Below are 25396 nucleotides of genomic sequence, written 5' to 3' on the forward strand. Positions count from 1 at the left end.
ATCAACTAAATAGTTCCCAGACACTATAAAAAAGAGGTAAACATAGACATCTGGAGCATTATATTGCTATGACCCAAAGATAATTGTTACAGAAATCCACTCAGTTATGGTGAATACCATGTATAACGACAGATTGACAAATGACAGTATCACTAACAAGGCCAAAAAAATTGATCTGTTGCTCTCCAATTTCATGTTTGTCTAGAACAGAATTCAGCTTCACAGCACCATTATTCAACAGGAACTCTTTCGAATTAAACAACAGTCACATCATTCTACAAGTAGGTGAAGGTTGCATCAGTTTTTGCTCTGATCCTAGAATTGCAGAGAATCCGAATCGGTGGACGGACTCACAGATCAGCTCTTGACGAGCCTCCAGCGGCTGAGGGCCCTGGCGACGGGCGGCGTGAGCGTGATGGTGATGGGGACCCTCACGGGGAGCAGCGCCTTGTTGCAGAGGAACGCGAGCGTGAGCATGCCGCCGCTCGACGCCACGAGACTCAAGGCCATCAAGGCCGCCATGGCCCAGCGCGAGTTGTCTCTGAGCGATATGGGCGGAGGACAAATCGAGCCGGTTGGAGGAGCTAAGGAAGGAATCACCGGATTGGGTGGAGGAGGGTCGCCATCGCCATCCATTTTCGCCGGGGACTTGGCCGGCGGCGGCCAAGGCGACCAGCGCCGCCGCTAGGGTTCGCGGGAGGCAGGCGGCGACGGAATGAGGGGGTCGACTGGATTCCTCGATGTTTTTTTTTCTTTTGTCGATCCGACCTAAGCTTGTGCTTTGAGTGGCCACGGTGGGTAAATAACCACCAATTTTGAGTGGCCACGGTGGGTAAATAACCACCAATTTCACAAGGAAGTCTCATAAAAAATATGGATATGACTTCTAGCTCCATCTTTTTTCTGGAGCTGGAGTTGTTAGAGCTAGACGTGTTTGACTGCTAGTTTTCTAGAGTTGGTGAAATAGAGCTAGGCCATGTTTAGTTATCCCCCAACTTCCAACTTTGACACTATGCAAAAAGAAGATTCTCCATCACATCAAATTTACGGTACATGCATGGAGTACTAAACGTAGATGAAATTAAAAACTAATTGCACAGTTTTGTTGTACTTTGCGAGAGGAATCTTTTGAGCCTAATTAGTCAATATTTGGACAATAATTCACAAATACAAACGAAACACTACAGTGTGCTACAGTGCTAGCACAGTAATTTTGCATCTCCCAAATTGGCCAACTAAACAAGGTCCTAATTTTTCTGGAGTGTGGCAAACATCCCTAATAATTTTCTCCAAAAGGTGATCCTGGTTGGTAACTTTTCATCGGGCTGGATAGTCCAACTTGAAAAGGCCCAATATGCAAATACTAACTCGGCCCATAAAAGCAACCATTTGCGTTGAATAACATTCCGGATTGGAATAATTTCTCTTGCGTTTTTCTCAGGGTTGGAATAGCACTACAAAAGAGTACAGTGTTAGCATCATTTATATATTTTTCTAAATGTCCAACAGTATTTGTTGTATAATTTACCATCTTTTCCTACAATTTTGGTAATTACCAACAATGTAAACCCCCCACAAACTCATTGCCCACAGTTTTTGCAGCTATTGAACCAAATGCGCTATCACTGTTGGGCACTTTATAATAGAAGACTGTTAGGAAAAAGGCAAGTCTTGTAGTCGTAGCTCCCTGCCTCTCCCAGTCTCCCTCTCACTAAAACTGTAAAATGTATAGAACCGTAAAATATCCGTGTCAAAAGAATCCGCAAAAAATTCCATCTCTAGAAGAACTGGTAACCGTCTCTAAAAACTGTGAACAGTTCAGAGTTGACACGATATGCGAGCTAGCCAGCACTGACATGGAACGCCGACCAATCTAAACTGTCATATCGATTCTATGACCTGATCAGATGCTCCGCAAAGCCATTTTCTCTTTAACATATTACTGGCTACCTTCCCATATCATTCCCATTATACATTTATACCCGTCGCGTGCACAGTAGCATCCTTTTAAAAAAAAAACAAAACACGGTAGCATCCTTGGATAAGAGCGAGAGGAAATGTCAGTACTACACCGCTACGTACTACAGTACTCCAGTTATTTTCTTGACACGGCTCGTCATAGGCCATCATCGCGCGGCGGAAAGCGCCAAGGCACCTGCTGGGGTCGATCGAAACAGTGGCCGGCCCGGCGGCGGACGCGCGTTGGTGTCGTCCACACTCCACACGGCCGGGGGCGATCGTATCGACGTGACAGTTCCGATGCTGCCGCGCGCGAACTGTGCTGGCAACACGGCAACCGGGAACACAGCAATCATTGACCCATGAGAGGGAAAACCAAACCGCGATCATATCAAACCGATGAAGCGCCGTTCCCTCATCGGTTCCATCCCATGCATGTAACCGGAATCGGAGTACTCCCCGTCCCAAAATAAATGCACTTCTAGAGTTTAGGTGAAAATGTTGGTGAGATATATACCCGCTATAAAGATGTAATTATTGTATTTTGGGAGGAGAGAAAATAGTAGAATTGGATGGTCCCATTGCTAAATATGTGCACTTGTTTTGAGATAAATTTTGAACCTGAAATTCTAAAATTATGGGATCGGAGGGAAGGAGTGGAGTACTCCTGGGACGGGGCCGGCCGGGCCGGCGGGTGGCGAGTGGACAGATGAGAGCAACAGCACGCGACAGAGGGGGAAAGAGTGCAGGCCCGGGGGGAAGAGGCTAGGGTTAGGTCGCAACAGTGCAGCTAAGGCAAGCTTAGCTCTGGACATACGCAGATGGTCGCACCGTTATATCCCTGTAGCTGTAGCCTGTAGATGCTGGTGCGCAAAGGGTTCCATCACATCGCTCGCTAGCCTCCTTCCTGGCTCCCTCCATAATTGCGCTTGCGCCAGAGGCAGCGCACCGCGTGCAGCGCAGCAGCCGCTAGCTGTGCCCGGGCTAACAGCAGCGGGAGCGAAACCGCCCCGGGCCTAGCAGTGGCCTGGCCTCTGGCCTGGTTGTGCTCGTCTCCCCAAACTGTTACCTCACGCGGACGGCCGGACGGCCGGCCGGCGCCCTTGACTGACTCCTCCGGCCTGCCGCCTGCGCCGCGCACAGGCTTTGGCAGTGGCAGCCGCGCGCAGCCTGCCAGTGCTCTGCGCCTGCTGCCTGCCCCCCTGCCTGCTGCCTCAGTTCTGATCGTCAGCTAGCGCCGGATCTAGGCGGCACGCTGTAGAGAGGCTGGCCGCCTCCTCTCCGGCCGCGCGCCTGCCGTGCACGCGCAACGAGACGCTTTGCTTGCTTTGCTTTGCTCCTACGCCGCGCACCCGCGCCCGCACTGCACCCGCGTGGCGCCGTTGTATGTTTGTGTGGAGCACTGTCTTCTTGTCGTCGTGGGGGGGTATAGGCACGTACTTTTCCGGGGAAAGGGACTCGTCACGGCGGTTCGCCAAGAAGATGGATATGGCTTTGGGGACGCTGGATATGCGTTCTAAATTAGCGGCTTGTTGTGTTTGCTTATCACACCAGGCTCGTTCGTGGGTGCGGCACCTTTATAGTATATGTGGGCGTTTAATTTAACATGGTAAAAATTTAGAGATGAGAAGAGATTATGAATTTTTTCTATGTCCGGGTGCACCCAGCACATTCGTGCCACATTTTTTACATGATTTGCTATGAGCCGCTACTATGTTCGTCACATGTTTTCTAGCAATCTTCAAGAGTAGAATGAAAGTTGGACACCAACCAAATATATGTCCGGCTTTGAAGTCGAGCTCGATCTAGCTACGTGTACCTTTGTAAGTAGGCAGGCAATAAAGATATAGACGGTTTTTTGCCATGATTGACCGTTGCCCTTGTTCTCTATTACACAACCACTGTTTTTGTTGATATTTTATTGCTGCAAAAGCACATAATGACCGATATATATGGGTGAAAAATATATAGGCCACATGTTGGTTCCTCCCAAGCTGATCCCAAACGTAGATGAGCTTGAGCAAGCTGCAAAATTATGTCTAATGATGCAAAAAGAAGTAGCCACAAGGGTTGGCAACGAACTGGTGGATGTATTTTACATTGGTAAAAGTCCATTTTGCTCCTCTCACCAATCCATTCTGTCCACTTAACTTCCTTAACAAAATTTAGACTTACTTTCTATACACACTAAAGCATGATCGTGTATTGTGCAAGTTCGTCCGTATTGTTTCTTAGCGCCACCCTCGACTTATTATGTCACCTTTTGCCCTGTAGGTATGGCCCTCGAGGTACTGTGCCCTCACCATATCTATAGAAAGTCACTTTGCTATGCATAAATAAATACTACATGTTCTATATACTGCCGAAATTGTGAACTAAGGTCTAGAAACACAATTTTTAGCAACTTCGTCTTTAGTAGTCTATTTACGAGGACCAATTAATAAATTGTAATATTATTAAAAAATCCTGAAAATACTTATTTATGACTTTTCCATGTTTTTATTTTAGTATTCCAGAAAGATATTTACAGCCATTATTATACTGCCTTTTGAAGCTTTCCTACTTGTATTTTTTGCAGAATAAAATTGTATATGTTTCTGTGACCGAAGGATTGGAGGTGAACACTAGGAAAAGCTAAAGTCAAAGAGGCTCAGCCAAAGATCCAGCTAGAATTATGTCCATATTATATAAGAGGCAGCATACGCACATGTCAACCTCTCCAGGAGTCCAGGTTACAGAAAAACTGAAAAAACGGAACGGAAGCAGAACTAGAAGAAGAAGAGTACGCATAGATACCGACATGCGGTTACTGAGAGATACGTTTCAGATCCTCCGGAGGAAACATTAAAGCTAAACTAGCTAGCAACAAGATATCGAGGGAACGAGGCAGAAACACTAAGCTGTGCCCTATTGCTAGATGCACAAAGGCAGAACTCTGTCGATCATCCCGGTCCGTGAAGATCAGAAGGGAGCAATGCCCATGCTAGATGCTGCGGCGGCGGCGGCGGCGTAGAGGCCATCCTTGAAAAGCATGCATTCACCTCCCTCCTACAAAGCACAGGAAGAGAAATTAAAAAAAAAAGTGTTGCTCATCAGGCAGCATAAGTGCGTTGGCTTAGAGTTCAGATTACTCTACACAGTAGCAGTGTATGATTAGGGTTTGGTAGGTCTTCGTTAAGATCTTACGTGATTTTGCATAGAGGCCTTCTTGAGGCCCTGATCCGGCATGAGACCGAAATGGATGTGTGGGAAATGGGCCCACTGATGCATAGACAGGAAGAATCGAACAGTCAATACCAAGTCTACATACACTGCAAATTAAATCTGGACTATGAGAAGATCGGTTGCGCTTGAGAAAAAGAGAGGAGTGAGTTACGTTCTTGGCAGCCGCGCTGAAAGCCTCCCTGTGAGTGATGTCCGGGTTGCTGGCCTTGATGCGCTGGATCTCATCTCTATGCATTACAAGGCCAACATACAACGCATGAGTGGCAAGCTCATCAAATATATATGCATGATGCTAAAGGGGGAAACTTAACTTGTTCCTGAAATTAACGATTAATAAACTCACTTGATGAATCGGTTGTATGCCGAAGGAACTCTTTGCCGCTTCTCTGCAGCTGCAGAAAACGCGCACACGAGTCAACAGTAGAACAGATGATGAACAAACCTATTTTGCAAAGACTGAGAAAACTACATCAAATAGTGTCAGATAACATGTGGGCAAACTGGCCAACGTTCTGTACGTATGTTGTTATCGATCCCTAAAGATCACTGTTGGATCTCCTGTGTTTAGCACTTGCATATTTCAACACTTTATTTCTGGTCTATTTTTTTTCGCACTGTGCATATTATAATAATTTTGAACTCTGGGATTGGGAAGAGCCTACCGTGAACGTACTGTGAAAAGAATCACACATACAGAAGGCACTATTTGGCTGACGTGCAAACTATTCATCTCGCTCTTGACCTCTCAAATATAATCCTCTATGAAGAAAAATAGTGGGCTAAAAAAAGACTGCTCAAAGTCTCGAGAGACAAGAGGAATCAAGCTACATGCTTGCAGGCGTGCTCACAAGAACTGTCAACTATGTGCAGCCCTCAGCCTGTGGAGCTCTCCTCTCTCGACTAACTCGATCGTTTCTCTATTGCTAGTGCACTAAAACTATGAAGAGGAAAATGGGAGAACCGACGAGGCACTCACTTCTGTTCCCGGACGCCGCGCTTTTGGGCAGCTGCGGCTCCTGCGGTGCAGGCTTCAGCGGCGGCGGCGCCATGGACATGGCCGACGCGTTGTTGCGGCCGCCGCAGCTGTTGTTGATGCTGGTGATGGTGCTCACGCAAGCGCTCGCCGGTTCAGCACTCGTCAGGCTCGGCGCTTGTTGGAACGGCATCATCTCATCCTGCAGGAAGATTGTTATTGGTTTGTTTGTAGACGGGTGCAGATCCAAAACATCTGCGAATTCGAAGTTACAGTATATATGTAGTAGTACATACAAGTAGGCCGTGCGGGGAGGTCGGAGAGAGGAGAGCCTGCTGCTGGCCGCCGAAGGGGAGCTGGTTGTTGGCCGCCGCCGTCGGCAGCAGGAGGCCGCGGAGGTTGACGGAGAGCAGGTTGGCGCAGTGGCCGCACCGCACGGTGACCGTCTTGAAGAGGCTGCTGCACGGCACGCCCACCTGCATGCAGCAGCAGTACGGGCTAGGGGTTAGTTTTCTCGTCGCGGCGGAAACGGTCGGAAAACCATGCCTGAATCCGGCATGTGCGTGTACGTCGTACCGCGAGGATGGTGTCGCAGCACTTGCAGTGCACGTAGCAGAGCTGCTCCTGCTCCGCCGCCGTCTGCAACTGCGGCGGCGCGAGGTGCTGGTCCATGGCGAACGCCGCCTCCGGCACCGACGACATCATCGCGCCAAGCTTTGCCGTGCTTGCACAGAACAGTCGTAGCCCCCCCTCCGGCCGGCGGGTGTGCCTGCCGCGCGAGCTCTCCGGTGCTTGGGCGGGCGCGCGCTGGAGAGCGAGGCAAGTGTTCTGCAACTGCGGGGCAGCACAGCGAGGAGAAGGAGGCCCTGCCTTGGCGAGAGTGGATGGATGGATGAGCACGGGAGAGCGGGGATGGGAGGAGGGAGGGTTATATAGGGGCGTGCCGGGCGGCTCGGTCCCCCCCTGGGGCTGGATGTGGGTGCGGTATCTCGATGTGACGAGCTGATCAACGATCGGCGCTGGATTTGACGGGTGGTACGTGAGAGCGGCTCGTCACCTGGCGGATTTGATTGACGGACCTGCCCGATTCGAGAAAGCCTCGGATCTGTTGTTGTTGCCTGTTGCTTGCTGCCCCCGGTTTGATTGATGAATGATGCCCGAGCCGAGAGAGGCAGGCAGAGGGAGACAACGGGCGCGAGGCTGGTTTGCTTCGGATGGGTGCGTGAATGGGCGCAGGCCAAGGGCAAAATGGGAAAGGCGTCGAGCCCAGAGCAGGGCCGGGCAGCAAAGCCGAGGGGGCGTCCTCTCTCTCTCTCTCTGGCTGGTCTGGTCTCTCTGCAAGGCTGTGGGAACAGTAGCGGCAGCAGTAGCCGCTAGCGACTGTTTGTCTGAAAAGCGGGCAGGGCCGGAATGAGTGGTGGGGATCGGTGGTGGACGGCAGAGTCAGTGGGCCACCGGGCCGGCCCGCCCCGCGCCCGCGCCCAACTAGTGATCGGCCTGCATGACGTGGTCGTCCCGTCTGGTATCTCTGGTCTGGTCCTGTCCGCCGGTGTGGTCGCAAACTTTCGACACGTTCGGTGCGCCGGGGGTTACAGTGTGCCACAGTACCGTCTTCGGTCACCGATTAACTGCCCACATCGCTGCGTGTTGCGTTGCGTAAAATCTTTTCTGGGTTCTGGCTATGCACGCTGTCGCCAATCGCCATCGAGCACTACCCATGGACAATCTAGCTCGGACATGTTAGTTCCAATCCAGGTGTTCATGATGCTAGGTGTGCACTGTTTCGTGCGCCTTCACAAAGAAGCGGCCCTATCAGAGAACGGACACTGTAGAAAATTGAACATCAGTTCCGGTTGGAGAGACGCATAGGTCTCGAAAATCCAACCGGAACTAATTATTTGAAACTAAAGTTCCTCATCTTTAGTTCGGGATCTTTCATCCAGGACTAAACACAAACCTTTAGTCCCAGTTGGTAGTACCAACGGGACTAAAGGGTTTTCGCTAAAAAATATTCTAAATTCCTGGGAGACTCCCCCACGTGCGTGTCGCAAGTCACGCGAAGTATGCGTGTGCACGGTTAGTCCAGATTGGAGAGACGCGTAGGTCTCAAAAATCCAAACGGGACTAATTATTCGGAACTAAAGATCCCCATCTTTAGTCTCGGTTGGTAATACCAACGAGACTAAACAGTTTTTCGCGCTAAAAATATTCTAAATTCCTGGGAGGCTCCCCACGCGCACATCGCAAGTCACGCGATTTTTCACGCGAAATATGCGCGTGCGCAGTTAGTCCCGGTTGGAGAGACGCTTAGATCTCGAAAATCCAATCGGGACTAATTATTCGGGACTAAAGGTCCCCATCTTTAGTCTCGGCAAACATTTAGTCCCGGTTGGTAATACCAACGAGACTAAAGGGTTTTTGCGCTAAAAAATATTCTAAATTCCCGGGAGGCTCCCCCATGTGATTTTTCATGCGAAATATGCGCGTGCGCGGTGGGTAGGATTCTAACCCGCAACCTCTTACCTTGCGCATAGCTTCGTTACCATCTCACCTACACGGCACATCTAGAGTAGGGGATGCTATCCTTTTAAATTTACCCGTGGGGGACTCTTTAGTCCCAGTTGGTGTTACCAACCGAGACTAAAGCTCAGAGAGGCTTTAATCTCTGTTGGTGTCACCAATCGGGATTGAAGGAGTTTGCACGGACCACAAAATTAGTCCTAGGTTTAGAAACGATCGATATTTTTATTGAGGATGGAAGGTTGCTACCGGCGACTTGCCACCGTTGACGCCACGCGAGGTCCCTTCCGATTTCGGTCCCGCGCTAGGTAAGCCAGTACTATACCTCAAAACTTTGTTGCTATCTACTCGCCGTCTGCCAAGGCTGAGACTGAGAGAGGCGTCAGCCGGCCAGCCGGCCGGGCAGGCGACTGCAGCATGCCAAAGCAGGATCATCGGCAGCCGGCAGGGCTAGACGGCGGGCGGTCTGCGCCAGAATTGATTCCCCCAACGCGCGCGAGCAATACAGAAATGCAATCCGCCCGTGCCCTTGCATGCCTGGACCTGGACGTGCAGCGAGCGAGCTGCGTGCACGTACGCCTACCCGTAGCCTGCGTCGATGACAAGGCGCGCCGCGGCGTGCCCTGTGGCCGCGATCAGCTATACAGGCCTTCGGGTTACGCTTCAAAAAAAAGAAAAAGAATACAGGCCTGTCGGGTTGGGGGGCTGGGGCGAGACGGAATGGTCCCCGTAACTAGTTAGGAGCCGTGCCGCAATTGGTGCCCGGGGAAAACGACTTAAATGGAGACAAAAGCAGGTTAGGCGCGGCAGAGGGGTAGCTAGGGCGATCAGTCGCCGGCCGGGACCGGTCCGGCCAGGCCGAGGCCGGCCAGTACACTTTCGTCGCTTGCTGGATGCTGGATGCTGGGGGGCGCCGGGCGCGGCAGCGAAATGCGCAGCGCGTTGCATGGCCCCCTCGCTCGCTCTAGGCCAGCTTATTAACTGCTTAAGCTCCGGTGTCGGGTCCCATGCTGGCCGTGCCGGAATATATATCGGTCTCATCTGCTTGTGGGAACTGTGGACAGCCCAGCCCGGCCGGCTGGTGCCTGCATGCATTCCACAAAGATACCCTCAGGCGGAGCTCGCGTCACGTTTTCCTTTCCGCATTCAGTCTGCTCGACACGTTTTTTGGGGAGAATCCTGCAATCTGCCGGAGACGCTAGCTGCATGCTGCATGGCTGCAAGCTACTAGGTAGCTACTACAGTAGATCCAGTGTCCACAGGATGCATGCATGCTTGATGCAGACAGGGTAGTAGCTAGTTTACTGCCGGAGCCTCCTGGGAGTGTGCGTTTATTTTGGGACGGGGAGAGTAGGCAGGAATTCCCTGTCGTGTAAAAGCGTGTACATTCTGCATACCATGCTACGAGTTCTTTTTTCACGCTTCGCAAGAAACCGTACGAGTACGTAGCCGCATCCATCGAGGCCTACCGACCTCCATGGACGGGCTACAAAGGCTACCTGCTGCGTGTTTGACAGTTTACGCAGTTTATCGCAGCAGGCTAACCGCAACTTTGCCTTGTCTAGGTTCTACGCTACCTGCACTCACCAAAGTCAACTTAGGTTATTCTTCATGTGCTTTTTTCCTTCTTGCATTTCCATACATTTAATTGCTTTGTGGGATTAAATAATAGAATGGCGTGGTGTAGCAACAATATTGAAATACATTATGTGCATGTTTCTACACCTAATTGAGCTAGTCAAATACTCGAGTTGTTTGAAATTATAAGTTTTTTTATTTTATTTCATTAGGACAAGCCTTTGACTAATAATTATTGTACTAGTATTCCAAAAGTTGATGACATTAGATTCGTATTAAAAATACATTTTGTGTGAAATAGTGATAGATTAGCTTTTTGTCAAAGTCTTATTCAACAAAACAAAATACACCTTGTAAAAAAATTGAAGGGAGTAAGCCTAATGCATAGTTCTCAAATCCTAGAGGCAAGGATTGTGAACGAGTTGCAGATGCTAAGGCTATCCGCACCGTCGAACCGTCGAACCTCTATCTTCGTCTCCATAGCCCACATGGCCCACATGACAGGAGGCTCCGGCTCCATCTCCAAATAAAAAATACTGCACCGCGCCACCCTCTATCTCCACCTGCAAACCAACCACCACCCCGCTGCCTCCTCCTGCCGGTGGCCAGCGGCCTATCCGCACCGTCGAACCTCTATCTTCATCTCCATAGCCCATATGGCCCACATGACAGGAGGTTCTGGCTCCATCTCCAAATAAAAAATACTGCACCGCGCCATCCTCTATCTCCACCTGCAAACCAACCACCACCCCGCTGCCTCCTCCTGCTGGTGGCCGGCGGCCTTCTCCCTCCCCACCGCTGCCTCCTCCCGCCAGCGGCCGGCGGCCTCCTCCTTCCCCGCCACTGCCTCCTCTCGCCAGTGGCCTCCTCCCTCCCTGCCGCTGCCTCTTCCCGTCGGCAGACGGTGACCTCCTCTCTCCCCGCACCTCAACCTCGACGATGACGACGGGCGCCACCTCCGGCCTCGACCCCACCCCCTCTCCTTCCCGCCGCCTCCCTCTCTCTCCAGATCCGATGCGGTGAGGGCACGAGGAGCCCGTCGGCGCTGTGGTGGCCCTCGGCAGCCACCCGCGGCCTCCTCCTCCCCAGCGACGGCCTCCTCCCGGCCGCCATCTCTTGCTCCTCTCCTGCCCCGATCACCAACTCCTCCTCGATGGCCGTGCGCTGGTGAGCACGTGGCGGATGGCGAGCTCGTCGGCTTCGGAGCCCGCGGCCTCCTCCCGCCGGTGGCCGCGGCTTCCTCCCCGGCGCCGCCCACGGCCTCCTCCTTCCCTCCCTCCCTGCTTTCTCCAGGATGGTGCGAGAGAGCGATACCATTCGCCTCGTCCGTATCTGGATTTGCCGGTGCCCTGTAGCAATCGGTAGGATAGGGGGTGGGATAGCATACCGCGGTGCGGGAGAGGGACCGGCAAATTTGCAGTTGAGGTAGGGATAGTGCACCGCGGTGCGGATAGCCTAAGCTAGGTGTAACTGTAAATAAATAGTGGCCTTTACAGGAGGTTGCAGGCTAGCAGCGAACAGAGTCTAACAGAAGGTCTGAAGAGTACTCTGCTTCATTGAGAGTTGCAACGTGCATAGCTAGTAGCTTATTAGCTAGCTGGCATATGCTATAGTTGTATTCTTTTCTTGGACAAATTTCAAATCTTAGAATTGCTTTTTTTCCATAGATGGAGGGAGTACTTTGGCAGAAGCAAAGGTCAAACCGTTGTGGCAGGAACAGCAAAACGAATGCACAGGTGTCAGGAAAAAAATAGAAGAGGAAAGAAAAAGCTCCTCCTCGTTCGATGTGAAGGCGCTATATGTACATGACGCGATCAGCCGATCACAAAGATAGGAGAGAAATAAATCCATGTTGACTCACTGGGCCGATACAAGCTCGAAGCCTAGCGTAATCTTGGCCCAACGCGTATCGAGGCCCAAATAAATCATATGACGCTCCTTTTACTCCACCCGTCGTCGTCGTCGTGGTGTCCTCGCTCCTCACGCCGTCACGCGGACTCCCCACTCGCCGCCGGAGGCGGACCTGATGATTGATGAACCATGCCGAGATACAACATGGCGACTAGCCGACTACATCAGGCCGCTTCCCAGTCCCACACGCCGCGGCGTTGGCGTTGCTTCGAGACTGCTGGCGCCGGGCGGCGCGAGATGAGCAGCGCGTCATGTCACGCATAGGCAGCTAGGCTGAGGGCGCCTGCCGTCCGGCGCGCGCGGGCCTCATAAATCAGATCTCTCTGCGTCGGCGCATTTGTCGATCGTCCTCCGATGAGTCATATATGGCATTGTCGTTCTCATACCTAGAAAGTGATTTACTCATATGTCATTCTCCTACACGACACTGACAAATGGTTTTGTGCAACCAAAGTTTGGCGCAATCGTGCGAGTTTTAACTTCATCCTTCCATGTCAAAATACTTGGCATTTCAGTATTTTCTAATTGAGAGATGCTATTTGTCAATTATCTTAAAATGAGCAACTTTGCAATCGGCTATATGTTCCTATTCAACGGTGGACATGTCATCTTCTACCTCGCCCCTTCTTTTGTGTTACTCGTGTCAAGCAACACAATCACTCACCCCCACCCCACCCGTCTCTACCACAATAATCTGCAGCCGCACTAACTAATCCAGCCATTTTCACTCCTTTGCCGCATCATTCACCGTTGGCTTACTAAATGTCTCCCTCTTAAGCTTAGCATGCCTAGAGATCAAGTTGATATGTGCCTTGATCTATTTATGATGAGTGATTGATTGGATGATTTGAGACTTTACCGGTTGAGTCCATATTCCATATGTGCTTGATTATGCTAACGACTAACCGGAGGTGTGTGTGTTTTGTTGTGGTGTTTGTGTAAAACATATCTTGTGTGTTGTGTCTCTTGGCTTGTGATGTGCAGGTGATGGATGCGACATGGCGGTCGACGGCATGAGGTGAAGGTCAAGCGAAAGGTTCATACCGATGTACTAGGGCTGTGAAGGGTGGACACGAGTAGGCTTAGATCGAGGGAATCGAGGAGTCCGGGCGGAGTCATGGGCGATCCACATGGTGCACGGAAGAGCAAGAGTACACGGATGGGATGGAGACGGCATCGGTCGAGTCAAGCGGGACGGAGGAAAATCAAGTAGGCGGCCTGGGAACGGGAGCAAAAGACCTGAAGGCGTCGAAGGTTTGGCGGAGGCTGGACACACGTCGACATCGGTGAGTCACGCCTTGCGAGGCGTGCAAGAGGGTTTGACTGGTTTGACCTCAAAACCGCGAGTGAGTCACGCCTGCGGGGTGTGCAAGAGGGTTTGACCGGTTTGGCCTCAAAACCGGGGGTGAGTCATGCCTGGCGGGGTGTGCGAGAGAGTTTGACCGGTTTGGCCTCAAAACCGGGGACGAGTCCGGTGCGGTCGGACGGCGTCGAGTCGGAGGACACATGGCACCATCGTGAAGCTTGCGTCGAGGCGAAGCGAAGTCGTGAAGGCGCCAGGTCCGTTCGATGTACCGACAAAAAGTTGGACAATTTTACCCCTATGGGGTATTTGGGTTGTAGCTTCATGTAAGAGTATTTTGGACATTTGCCAGACGCATATATATGTGTGTCTATATATATACACACACACACGAGGAGTGGGACTTCTCATTTGTTTGTGAAAGCCTTTAGGTGAGAGAGAGGGGGAGAGATGCATGGGAGGATTTTTTTATTTGATTTTTTTACCATCTTAACTTTGATTATGCTTAAGAGTGGCTTGTAACTGAACATGGTGAAGTAATACAAGTCTCAATCTCATGCACAGTTGCTCCACTTCTTCGTCCCGAGTGTTTTATCTTTTCCGGGTGATTTTTTGGTGTTTTTTCGTTCTTGCGACTTGCTGCGATTTATGTCAGATTTCTTGATGGGTTTTGGTGTGTGTCATAAATTGATCTAATCCTCTTGTGAGCACCTTCGATTTCGGGTTTTCCCCCAACTTGTTCTTTCCCTAGGGTTTTCCGAAAATTGCAAAATCGATTGTGAATTCTTGATCTTTTAGAGATCTTGTTCTTGGATCACTCATGATGTGAGGAGATCGCGGTCCAAAATCCTGTGTGAATCGGTCCTGATTTAATTGGTTTTTGGTGAATTTGGTGTAAAGCTCGAGCTCCAGTTCTGCTCTGTTTGCTGTGTCGTGCACCAGAGGGTCACCCGTTAGCACATCGAGGTGTGACCATATGCATCTGGTCCGACTGTTGGCTGAGCGTCGAGTGCATCGCCTGGCCGTTGTTCGATTTCTGTGATCCTAGGCGGCCTGCAGCTTGACTTGTTCAGTGGTGACCACAGCTTGTGTTCGCAGCAGCAAGCTTTCAGTTTTCTGCAGCAGCTTCTTGCGCGACTCGATTGTGTGTTCTTCAGTGCAGGCTGCGGCTTTGGGTCTCCCATTTTCTTGTACAGTAGCAGCCTCAGCTGTGCATTTTCTTCTCTGTCTGTGCCGTTCGTCTTTGGAACCGTTTGGTTCCAAGATACTTATTTTTAGCATCTATCACATCGAATATTTAGATACTAATTAGAAATATGTAGAGCATTTAAAAACATATTACACAGATGGAGGCTAAACGGTGAGACGAATCTATTAAGCCTAATTAGTTCATGATTTGACCATGTGCTACTACAGTAAATATTTGCTAATGATGGATTAATTAGGCTTAATAGATTCATCTCGCCGTTTAGTCTCTATTTGTGCAATTAGTTTTATAATCAACTCATATTTAATCCTCCTAATTAACCTCTGATTATTCGATGCGACACAGACTAATTTTCGAGGAACAAAACACCTCCTCTGCAGCTGCAGCTTGGCCTTCAGGCAGTCGACAGCCTGTGCAGGTAAACAGAGAAGGAACTAGTTGCCATCTGAATTCCAGCGGCAAGTGCAGGTACTGCATCTTTTGGTTTTGCAGGTCACGCAGGTAAGCAGCTCAAGCAGCAGGTAGTACCTTGAAAGGTTGCTTTCATGCTACAGAGTCCAAGCCCTAAACTAATTAGGGGTGTTTGATACCCCTACTAAACTTTAGCACTTGTCACATCGAATATTTGATACTAATTATAAGTATTAAACATAGTCTAATTACAAAACTAATTGTACAGATGGAGTCTAATTCGCAAGATGAATCTATTAAGCCTAATTAGTCCATAATTTGACAATGTGGTGCTACCGTAACCATTTGGTAATGATGGATTAATTAGTCTTAATAGATTCATGTCGCAAATTAGACTTCATATGTGCAATTAGTTTTATAATTAGCTCATGTTTAGTCTTTCTAATTAGCATCCGACCATTTCACGTGACCTGAAGTTTAGCACTTGCCCCCCTAGTTAATGCTCTTTTGTTTTGCCGATCAGAATTTCTCAAAAGCAATGTCATTGTCATGCTACAGTAAGTAATCATTGCAAGGCAATTTAGGCTCTACCTTTTCGTTGAACAATTCATGCTGTGTGAGCTTGTTTAGTGTGAAATGGTGATCCTGTGACAGTTTTTGTTTTGTTCAGTCGGCCAGCTAGCTTGTGTGCTTGAGCATCTTTCTGGTTTGAGTTCCAGAGCTTGCAAGTATTAATCGTTGCCTGTTTAATTACTCAGCTGCACTTTTCCTGTCAAGCTCGATCTCTGCCTTGCATTGCTGCACCTGTAGCTTTTCTGTTTCCATAGAATCTCGAGTAGCAGCTCAGGTAGCCTTTTGACATGCATTCAGTTCAGTAGCTGGAGATAGTTTTAGTATCAGTTTTGAAGCTTTGCTTCCGATCTTTTTCTTTTGAGCCTGATGTTAATTTGTGAGCAGCTCTTTTAAGCTTCCGCGTCGCTTTGAGCCTTTCTAATCGTTCCTAGGGTGAGTTTGTCACAAGTTGACTTGTGTCATCTTAGCAATTAGGAGCGAAGTGTGTTTAGGTGGTAATCGGGATATAGACCTTGTTCTCGGAGAGTCCCACCCTCCCCTCTGATCGTCCGTCCCGGAACTTCAACTTTGCCGCATCCTTCACCATCGGCCTATCTTCTAAATGTCTCCCTCTTAAGCTTAGCATGCATAGAACCTCCGATCCCCATCCTAACACCATCGATCCTAAAACCCTAACATTGCTATTAGTTCTTCACAGGTTGTGGCGTATACTTGCGTACCACTCTATTGTGTCGAAGTATAGGAAGTGTGTTTCTAATTTATTTACTTAATTAATATTTACTACTGTCGCACATGTCGTAGCGTCCCTCAGAATCAAAATTTATTGAGAGATACCTTCTCTATCCCAAATTATAGGTCGTTTTAATTTTTTTTAATTTTTATTACATTTATAAACATAGCGTAGAAAAGCTATGTATTTGAACATAGCGTATATCTAGGAGCATAACAGAAGTTATGTATCTAGAAAAGTCATATCAACCTATAATGTGAGAGGGACGGAGTTCTTTTTATTTCCTTAAACAAAAGACACACACAAGATGGTAAAATGAAGAATGACAATAGCTACACCTGTATACATGGACAATACAAATAGGCATTGTCTTTTGGCACTTTAACTATAAATCTTCACAAATTGCCAGGTCAGTTGCTAACCGTATCAACATCAGACCTTATGCCAACTTATGCATAGAAGTGTAACTTCGTCGATCGGTTACACATTATTATGTACGGTACTTTTCTTTACCGTGACACATGAATTGGTTGGCTAGTTATACACTACGTTACATCAATCACACCACAACGTTATTGGCTTGTACAATGCAATGCATCAGTGATTTAGTGTGTATATACCATTGACACTGTTATTTCCACAGGTCGTTATCCCCTCCGCAGGAGGCTGACGTTGACACGTAGTCCAGGGCCTCTTCTTCCTTCTCCTCAGCCTGCTGAAACACCTGCACCGGATTGGAGTAACTGGATTCCTTCGGGGTGGTGTCAGTGTCACCGTGGCTGAGCTGAGACGCCACGAACTTGTCGAGAGCCCTCCAATCTGTGCCTGACGCATCCCCACCCGTCAGATAGACCGGCTCGGCATGGAGCTCCTCCACCGTGTAGCGAGGGGCGGCGCCATGCTCCGGCGTAAGGCTGCATGGTTGGAGAGTAGTGGCTACATGGCCGATGAGGTCAGGGAGCTTGTTGGGGCTCTCCAGCTGAGGAAGCTGCTGCAGGAAGTGCTCCTGGGGAAGGAGGTGGTGGTAGTCCAGCTCCACCTTGCAAGGGTAGCTGCTCTGGGCCCTGTGGTACATCACAGCGCTCTGCTGGTGATGCGCCACCTGCCTCGGCGAGCCCAGCTCCGGCGCCATGAACCCGGCGTGGTCGTTGAACCAGTAAGGCGAGTCCCCTGCCATTCTCTGGACAGTGGCGAGCCTCTTCCTGAACACCCTGCAGACCACCCAGCCTTCCTCCTGAATGACATGCATATAACCTTTTGTTAGGCACGTGCTGAAGAACAACGAACGCGTAGGATGCTGACATGCGTCAGGCATACATGTGGAGATGAGCATCAGTTCCTGGGACTGTGAAGCTTACATGTGGGATTCCTGTTTCGTGGGTCTCCAAGCGATACTCGTGCATGATCCAGTCTGATTTCTGTCCATTGGGCGCCCGGCCCTTGTAGAAAACCAGTGTCTTCCTCATCCCTACGAGGCAGTTCTTCACGTAGATCGGCTTGTCCCTTCCGGTGGCCTTCCAGAAACCGGCCGTCGTTGCCCTGTTGGTGCGAGTGCCCGTAGGGTATTTCTTGTCCTTATGACTGAAGAAGTACCACTCGTTCTGCTCTTCGTTTCCAATCTTGCATTTTTCTGGTTCAAAATCATGTATAGAAAGTTGGGTTAGAGCTTACTACATCCATTGAGGAGTTTCAGATGCATGAGTGAGTTCATAAGAAGCGTATCATTTATACTCATGTTTCAAGTGTAGATTTCAATGTTTGCAAGCTTGTAGCATCAGTGGAGCTGTGATTACCTTGTAGATCCCAAGGTTCAATTTTGTACAGATCCACATCTTTTATAACATCCAAGTCTATCTTCTTCAGTGCTACCTTTTTCCTAAGGTAGTAGTCAACGAGTTCCTCATCAGTAGGGTGAAAACGAAAACCTGGAGGAACATGGGTGAAGGCGTCCATCTTCTTCTTCCGGTCCAAGTTATATTCTGCCGGATGTTGACCAAACCTCACTGCACCGTGGTTAAAAAAGTTATCGTCTAGACACAATTTTGTTTATCAGCTAGTATTTTGGCTACTTTTATACTAATCCAGAGAACATAATATTAACTCAGTGATAAGAATACATGCATGACGAGACTCAATCCTGTTCAAGAATATATGAATGTTAGGACAAGGAACAATTTTCCGATGCAATTAGCAAAACATGACCATCAGTTCTCTACTGTTGGGGATAGATCTTCAGTACCCGCAAGAAGAAAGAAGATGGACTCCTAATAGGATTCTCTGTAATTCTACTAGAACTCATACCCTATACTAGGATTCCCTGTAATCCTACTAGAACTCATACCTTATAAGTCTAATAGGACTCCTACCTTGTAACCGACTAGTAATCTCACCCTCTGAAGTATATAAAGGAAGGTAGGGGTACCTAGATCGGCAGAACCACAACAGAGGACCAAATCTTCAATACCAAACAACACCCAAGCGCAAGGCGCAATATATAACACCAAAAATAGGACCTAGGGTATTACGCTACTCTAACGACCCGAACCTGTATAAATCTTTGTCTTGTGTCCTCGCTTTTATCTTCGAGTTCCAGGTACGACGATTCCCCACCAACCAATCTAATACCTCAAGGTAACCCTCGGTAGGTTGCCAGGTATAAAACATCGACATCTGGCGCACCAGGTAGGGGTAATCGTCGAGATCATCAGACGAGCTTGAAGGACCTACTCATCAAGATCAATCTATTCGAGCGGTGAGGTTGTTCTGTTTCAACCAATCAACAGCTCGACGAGTTCCTGCGTCAATTCCAAGCCTGATTCTATTATGTTACAAAGCGGAGTCGTCGAGTTGGAGATCGAAGCAGATAAATCTACCCCATCACCAGCAATTCACCGTGGTGGTCATTGTTCGAAAAAAAAAATCGCACTGCGTGCGGAGCAATTCCGCATAAGTACCAGCTATTGTGCGTTCGTTGCTGCCTTCTCCGAGTTGAATTGAACGATGTGCAAGGAGCTGACGATGCAATCTCAGTGAATTGCCTCCAGTTGCCAAGTTCGACGCGGTGAAGAGATTCCGAAGGCATCAAAGCTAAGTATTAAAATCAAGAAACAATCAACGCGGTCAACGCTGTTCCCCGCTGGAAGTTAAATTAGAAGCAAATTGCTACCTACACACTAAGATTTACCAGAGGAGATCTTCGATCGCGCGGTAACGCCAACAATCGTCAACACCAGCTGCAGCGACTCACCGACGGCTACCTCGACTACTCGTCTCGACTAGAAAATAGTTGAGGACGGACGTCACACCATCGACAACTAGTTGGAATCGACTCCGACTAACTTCATCAACAATCATCATGGCTTCATAGACAGCCGTCACGGCTTCATCGACAATCGTCTACGAATCAAGCTAAATAACTTTTTTAATTATTCTATATAATTTTTCCGGCTTGTTTTTCCGCATGTAGGACAACGCGCCGAGTACTTTTTTGTGTACGCCTCTTGACGGAAATTACCCTCCAAAGCTATACTTTGCCAATTATTCCTGGGGCATGTTAACCGACAACCATAGGTTTGGTATACCGAATTACGGAGGCTATAGCCACGGGTTTTGTGCACTGAGTTTCGTAAGCTCCACCAACAGGCTTGGTACATCGAATTTCGAAGGCTGCGGCCACGGGTTTGGTGCACTGAGTGCTGGAGGCTCACAGTGGCTACACCATAAGGAGACACAAATCCTATGCGCGGCAACACGCGCTCTCCTTGCCAAAAAGGCAGAAAAGTCTCATTGACTACTTTACGCGCAATCGCGCAGTCTTTTTGTCGCAATGCGGACTACTTATTTTAAATGTCTTCTCTTAGCGGTCACTAATCTCCTCGAGCAGAACACACCTTAATTCATGAAAGCCTTGGATCCTCTGTCATGCCTAAACACTAGGATGCGAGACAAAGATCTCTGTAGCAGCAGTGCCAGTATGCGTACAAGATAAAGATCTCACACGCAGTGGCAATGGCTAAACAGGGATTGAGAGCATAGGCTAATTACTTGGAAAAAATATGGCCAAAACCAGAACGTGACACACAACATTTACATTATATTCATCAATGCACTTCTCCCCTAAAGTTTGATGGTACTCCCTCCGGTCAAAAGAACATAAAATTTGTGGCCTTCAGAGTGTAATATTCGTCACTATTTTCCATTTGTACATATTTATATAATCTAATAAATTTATGAGATTATAAAGATACTTTGGAAACAAATCTATGCATATGGTTTTTATATTTCCAAACTATATATTTGAAAAAGTTATTAGTCAGAGTTTAAGAATTTTAGCTGGAAACGTCAAGCATATGAGACAAAAGGATACCAATCTAGATAATTTTGTTTGCTCTAGCAGTCAAACCTTAGATTGATCGACCAAAGCTCTTAAATATATAATTCTTTATTTAGCTGTGAACAAACAAAAAAAAATGTTTGTATAGGAAAAAGGTGAGAATCATTGTACGTGGCACTATAGGCAGAAGCAGGCTTATACTTTCATCATACGATTACCCATACGAAATCCAATATCTTGCTTTTGTTTATGTTTCTTTTGTGTCAATGAAGCTAGATTTCTGCCCACGTGAAACTTTACGTTGGATTCACAAATGCTAAATTAATAGATCGAACAGTCAGAACACCCACTTAGAAACCCGATCAAATGATAACATGGTAAAAGAAAATTTTCAAGGCTCATTTTGCTAACGAGGAAAAATTGCAAAACACAGTTCAATTCAACGTTGCTGTCAAAAACTAATTCAAACCCCGAGGGAAACACATCATATATTACTGATAAAGGCACCCTAAGGGCCTTGAACCATATTAGGGCATTTTTCCCCATTAAACCAAAAGGAGATATTGTAAAGACTGCAGTAAACAATCCCCAAACATAATTTGACTTCTGTTATTTTCTCAAAGAATAGACAACTGTCTAGTATGTCCTTGCGGATCCCTACTATTGGCTTGTCTTTCAGATACGATCAATAGACTGGAGTACTTAGCTGGGACTATCTCGGAACCTAGAGATGTGAACTAGCGCCTAGCTGGTTAATTACCTGGAGGTAGCTTGTTTTTTGTGCCCAATGCCAAAGCTAGGCCTCAGTCGTCTGCAAGTGTACTGGAGCACCGGGGCCAACGTTTCGCCGCTCCCTTTACCTCGCCGACGAAGACGAAGAAACAACTGTGCGCGCACATATCATGCATCAGCAGTTCAGCAAATGAGCAACAGCGCGAGAGATCATCGAGAGGAGAAGGAAATGGAGGATTGGAGGCTACCTTGCTGGGAAGCCCCGGCCCGGCGCCCCCCTCGCTTTCGTCAGCCGATGATGGATCGATGGATAGATCGAGAGGCGGGATAAGGCCGCGGCGCGGGTATATATGGCGGTGGCCGGTGGTGGGTGGCGCCGGAAAGCGCGGATGGATTGCAGGCCAAGGCTCAGTGTGCAATCCAGGAGCAGCACGGGCGGACAGCGACGCGGAGATCTCCCCCGATCTCTCGCTCCCCCCGCGTTTTTCTATTGGCCTTCTTCGCCGTAACCGCCACCTCGCCTCACCCGTCGACGACAGCGACCGCCGCCCCCCGCGCTGTCTGTTGTCTGTGCCGGCCGGCCTCTCAGCGATCACCTCGCCTCCTCCGGCGCCAAGACTGGTTCCGGCCGCTGCCGTGAGCGAAGCTAGCTTATGTAGTGGTGCGCTAGCAAGTTTAGCAACACGCGAGTCCAGGGCCTTTCGGTGCAACATGCAGAGAGGGAGGCTGCAGGCAGGCAGCAGCAGCAATGATGGCCGATGCCTGAGGCGAGCCAGCAGAAAAAGGCCAGAGCAGCTGCTGCCACCATTATTCTTCTGAAATTCAGAGACAGGCCTGGAGGAGGGAGTAGTAGTGCAACGGTGTGGCTGGTAAAAGGTTCTGCTCCAGTCCTTTCGCTTGTCGGTGATGGGCAATTGTCTCATTCGACCGAGCCTTAACCGAAACGTGCACCGGCGTGTGTGGCCCTGAAAGCCAAGTTATCATGGCCATCAACGGCAATGGTGGGATGCATTCTCATGATTGTAACCTACTAATCGATCGATCAATCGATTGCACTGCGCGATCACCGGGCTCCCTGAACCAGACGTTAAACAATGAAAGTGACGTCGTCACATGTAATCCACAGCTCACTCCCTGTTATTGACTGCGTGGTCCAGGACCATCGATCGATCTTCGCAATTATGCGTGGAATCATAGCTCCTGTAGGCACTCGAAAACCCGATGTATATGTACATGGTTTCTGATCTTTTAGTGCGTTCATCGTAGGTTAAGAGCTCTTCTCTTCAGTTAACGCTAGCCCCCACTGATCTGTGCAAATTTTACTGTTGCTGGGTAATCCATGCCGTGGACACACTTGAGTCCCACGCTAGCTGCACCTGTCCTCGGTTGGTCGTGTCTACAATAGCTAGCTGTCAGTACCACAGCAACTCATCTAAGCTCTGGAGGGAGCTTTTGCTGGCTCTCCATGTAAGAATAGGAAGAAACGTGATTGCCTATCTTAGCCGGTTATAGTTGTACGTTTATATAGGGTGAAATTCACCAAGAGATATATATAAATATTATTGTGATCATCTGAAACTCGTTTGCCTTATAACTTGAATTACAAGAAGAATCTATCTCTAAGCAACCCGAGTCAATCTCTAAGATCACAACAGTACAAATCCTTTTCTTGTTACAAACATATCTCTAGCATCCTCCCTAAATCTAAACTTCTCTTCCTTTTGAGATTTAGATTGTTCTTGAAAACTTCTAGCTTACCAACCAGCAAAGCTTTGGTGAATCCATCTGCAACCTGATCATGTGTAGATACCAATCTGGTTTGCAGTTGCTTCTTGGTTACTCGCTCTCGAACAAAGTGAAAATCAATTTCTATATATTTTGCTCGAGCATGAAAGATCGGATTTTGCTGAAAGATAAGTGGCTCACAAATTGTCACACCATAGAATAGGCGGTTGTGTCAATTGCACTTCAAGTTCCAATAACAATGACTCTAGCCAAATCAACTCTGCAGTAGCATTAGCCATAGACTTATATTCTACTTCAGTGCTAGACCTTGAGACCGTAGCCTGCTTTCTAGCACTCCAAGACACAAGGTTAGGAGCGAAAAATATTGCAAATCCTTCAGTAGATTTTCTATCATCAACACTTCCAGCTCAATCAGCATCAGAGAAGGCACTCAAGGTTATTGAATTTGACTTCTTTATATTTAACCCAACATTCAGTGTATATTGAACATAACGAAGAATTCGTTTAACAGCAGTCCAATGAATAGATGTCGGTGCATGCAAAAATTGACATACCTTGTTAACTGCAAAGGTTAGATCCAGCCGTGTAAGAGTAAGATATTGCAATGCCCCAACTATACTCATGTAAAGTGTATCGTCCTCTAGACCTAGCGGTTCACCTTCAAAACTTGAGAGTTTTTCCAAACTTGATAATGGTGTTGGAGAGCCTTTACACTTCACCATACCAACCCGTGTCAAGATCTCTTGCGCATACTTTTCTTGAGAAAGCAACAATCCTTCCTCACTTCTCTGAAGCTCAATTCCCAAGAAGTAATTCAAGTCACCAAGATCCTTTAGAGCAAATTCTTTCCTCATATCTGATAGCAGGGCCGAAATAGCTTCACTAGAAGAACTAGTGACAATGATATCATCAACATATATAAGCATAAAAATAACAACTTCTGATTTTTGATAAATAAATAGAGAATTATCTGATTTTGAAGCTATGAACCCAATATCAATAAGCTTAGAGCTCAACCTTGCATACCAAGCACGCGGAGCTTGTTTCAGACCATAAATTGTTTTGTCAAGTCTACACACTAGATGTGGAGCATCAACTCTTTCAAAACCTAAAGGTTGTTTCATATATACCTCCTCTTCCAGAACACCATGCAGAAATGCATTCTGAACATCCAACTGTCTTAAGCACCAACCTCTGGATATTGCTAAAGACAAGACAAGCCTCACAGTAGTAATCTTGACAACTAGACTAAATGTGTCCTCATAATCAATTACATATATTTGTCGAAAACCTTTTGCTACCAATTGTGTCTTGTATCTATTAATTGTCCCATCAGCCTTGTTTTTAACCTTGTACACCCATTTGCAGTCAATTAGGTTGTAGCCATCCTTGGGTTATGTCATCCTTAGGTAGCACAAAAATTTCCATACCTAACAGTCCCATCTGTAAACCTTTAGGGTTGGACAATACCATGTTGAAGTCGTGTGCGCCGTTAAGGAAGAACATCATTTTCTGGTGGGATTGTAAACTTTTTGGGTTGGACAATACCATGTTAAAGTCATGTGCACCGTTGAGGAAGAACATCATTTTCTGGTGGTTGCGGCAGCACAGCTGATCCGGTGGGAGGCGCAGAAGATCCACCAGGCGAGCTCGCAGGCAGGACCGCTGGAGTTGTCGGTGGGGACGGGGACCAGGCGACATGTGTCGGCGACGGAGAGGCCCGAGGTGCGTGCGCGGTCGGCGACTGGGAGGCCCGGGGGACACGCATGGGAGACAAATCTCCTGCCCCCCTCCACGCGTCACGCTCGGAGCGGCTCCGGCTGGCGCAGGTGGATCCGCCCAGGATTCCGCGCCCGATCCTCCGACGGCTAGCGCAGACGTATCCGCCTGGGATCTACCGCTAGGATCCTTTGCAGCTAAAACTCCACCAACGCCTGCATTATTACCCTATGCAGCTTCTTCTCCACTGTTTAACTCCAAATTTGCTAGATGAGGTACCTGTGCATCATCAACATTCTCACCAAGATCATTAGTAATATTAGTTACACAACTTACATCCCCATGTGTAAGCAAATGCTAGGGTAAAAGAATAATTTCTTGGCGCAATTGAGCACCGACGTTAGGATTGAGATGGGCAAAAGGGAAAAAAATCCTCATTAAAGATAACATCTCTAGAGATGTAGATGCGTCCAGTA

The 25396-nt window shown here is 48.2% G+C and overlaps 2 protein-coding genes across 2 annotated transcripts; both read right to left on the minus strand.

The window, feature by feature from the left end:
- Positions 1-4609: 4609 nt before the first annotated feature.
- Positions 4610-7175, minus strand: LOC101770225 (protein YABBY 5). Its single transcript, XM_004976308.3, has 7 exons — positions 6734-7175; positions 6454-6633; positions 6161-6359; positions 5528-5576; positions 5336-5411; positions 5146-5220; positions 4610-5007 (listed from the first exon to the last, which is right to left on the minus strand). Exons 1-7 carry the CDS (start codon positions 6860-6862, stop codon positions 4921-4923), a joined length of 795 nt encoding a protein of 264 aa, XP_004976365.1. The 5' UTR covers positions 6863-7175; the 3' UTR covers positions 4610-4920.
- Positions 7176-16647: 9472 nt separating this feature from the next.
- On the minus strand, positions 16648-22129 carry LOC101770896 (NAC domain-containing protein 7). Its single transcript, XM_004976310.4, has 5 exons — positions 21704-22129; positions 21484-21608; positions 18184-18393; positions 17749-18020; positions 16648-17624 (listed from the first exon to the last, which is right to left on the minus strand). Exons 3-5 carry the CDS (start codon positions 18341-18343, stop codon positions 17022-17024), a joined length of 1035 nt encoding a protein of 344 aa, XP_004976367.1. The 5' UTR covers positions 18344-18393; positions 21484-21608; positions 21704-22129; the 3' UTR covers positions 16648-17021.
- Positions 22130-25396: the final 3267 nt, after the last annotated feature.

This window comes from Setaria italica, chromosome VII (assembly GCF_000263155.2).
Source record: "Setaria italica strain Yugu1 chromosome VII, Setaria_italica_v2.0, whole genome shotgun sequence".
In the NCBI taxonomy this organism is placed as follows: domain Eukaryota; kingdom Viridiplantae; phylum Streptophyta; class Magnoliopsida; order Poales; family Poaceae; genus Setaria; species Setaria italica.

Bases quoted from the DNA above. Each gene is read 5' to 3' on its own strand.
- LOC101770225 (XM_004976308.3), bottom strand. From the start codon at position 6,862: ATGATGTCGTCGGTGCCGGAGGCGGCGTTCGCCATGGACCAGCACCTC. The intron at 6,360-6,453 runs GTATGTACTACT...ATCTTCCTGCAG, and splicing joins CCTCCCCGCACGGCCTACTT to GATGAGATGATGCCGTTCCA. The intron at 5,221-5,335 runs GTAACTCACTCC...TCTATGCATCAG, and splicing joins TCAGCGCGGCTGCCAAGAAC to TGGGCCCATTTCCCACACAT.
- LOC101770896 (XM_004976310.4), bottom strand. From the start codon at position 18,343: ATGGACGCCTTCACCCATGTTCCTCCAGGTTTTCGTTTTCACCCTACT. The intron at 18,021-18,183 runs GTAATCACAGCT...ATTTTGAACCAG, and splicing joins TGAACCTTGGGATCTACAAG to AAAAATGCAAGATTGGAAAC. The intron at 17,625-17,748 runs GTAAGCTTCACA...CATGTCATTCAG, and splicing joins ACGAAACAGGAATCCCACAT to GAGGAAGGCTGGGTGGTCTG.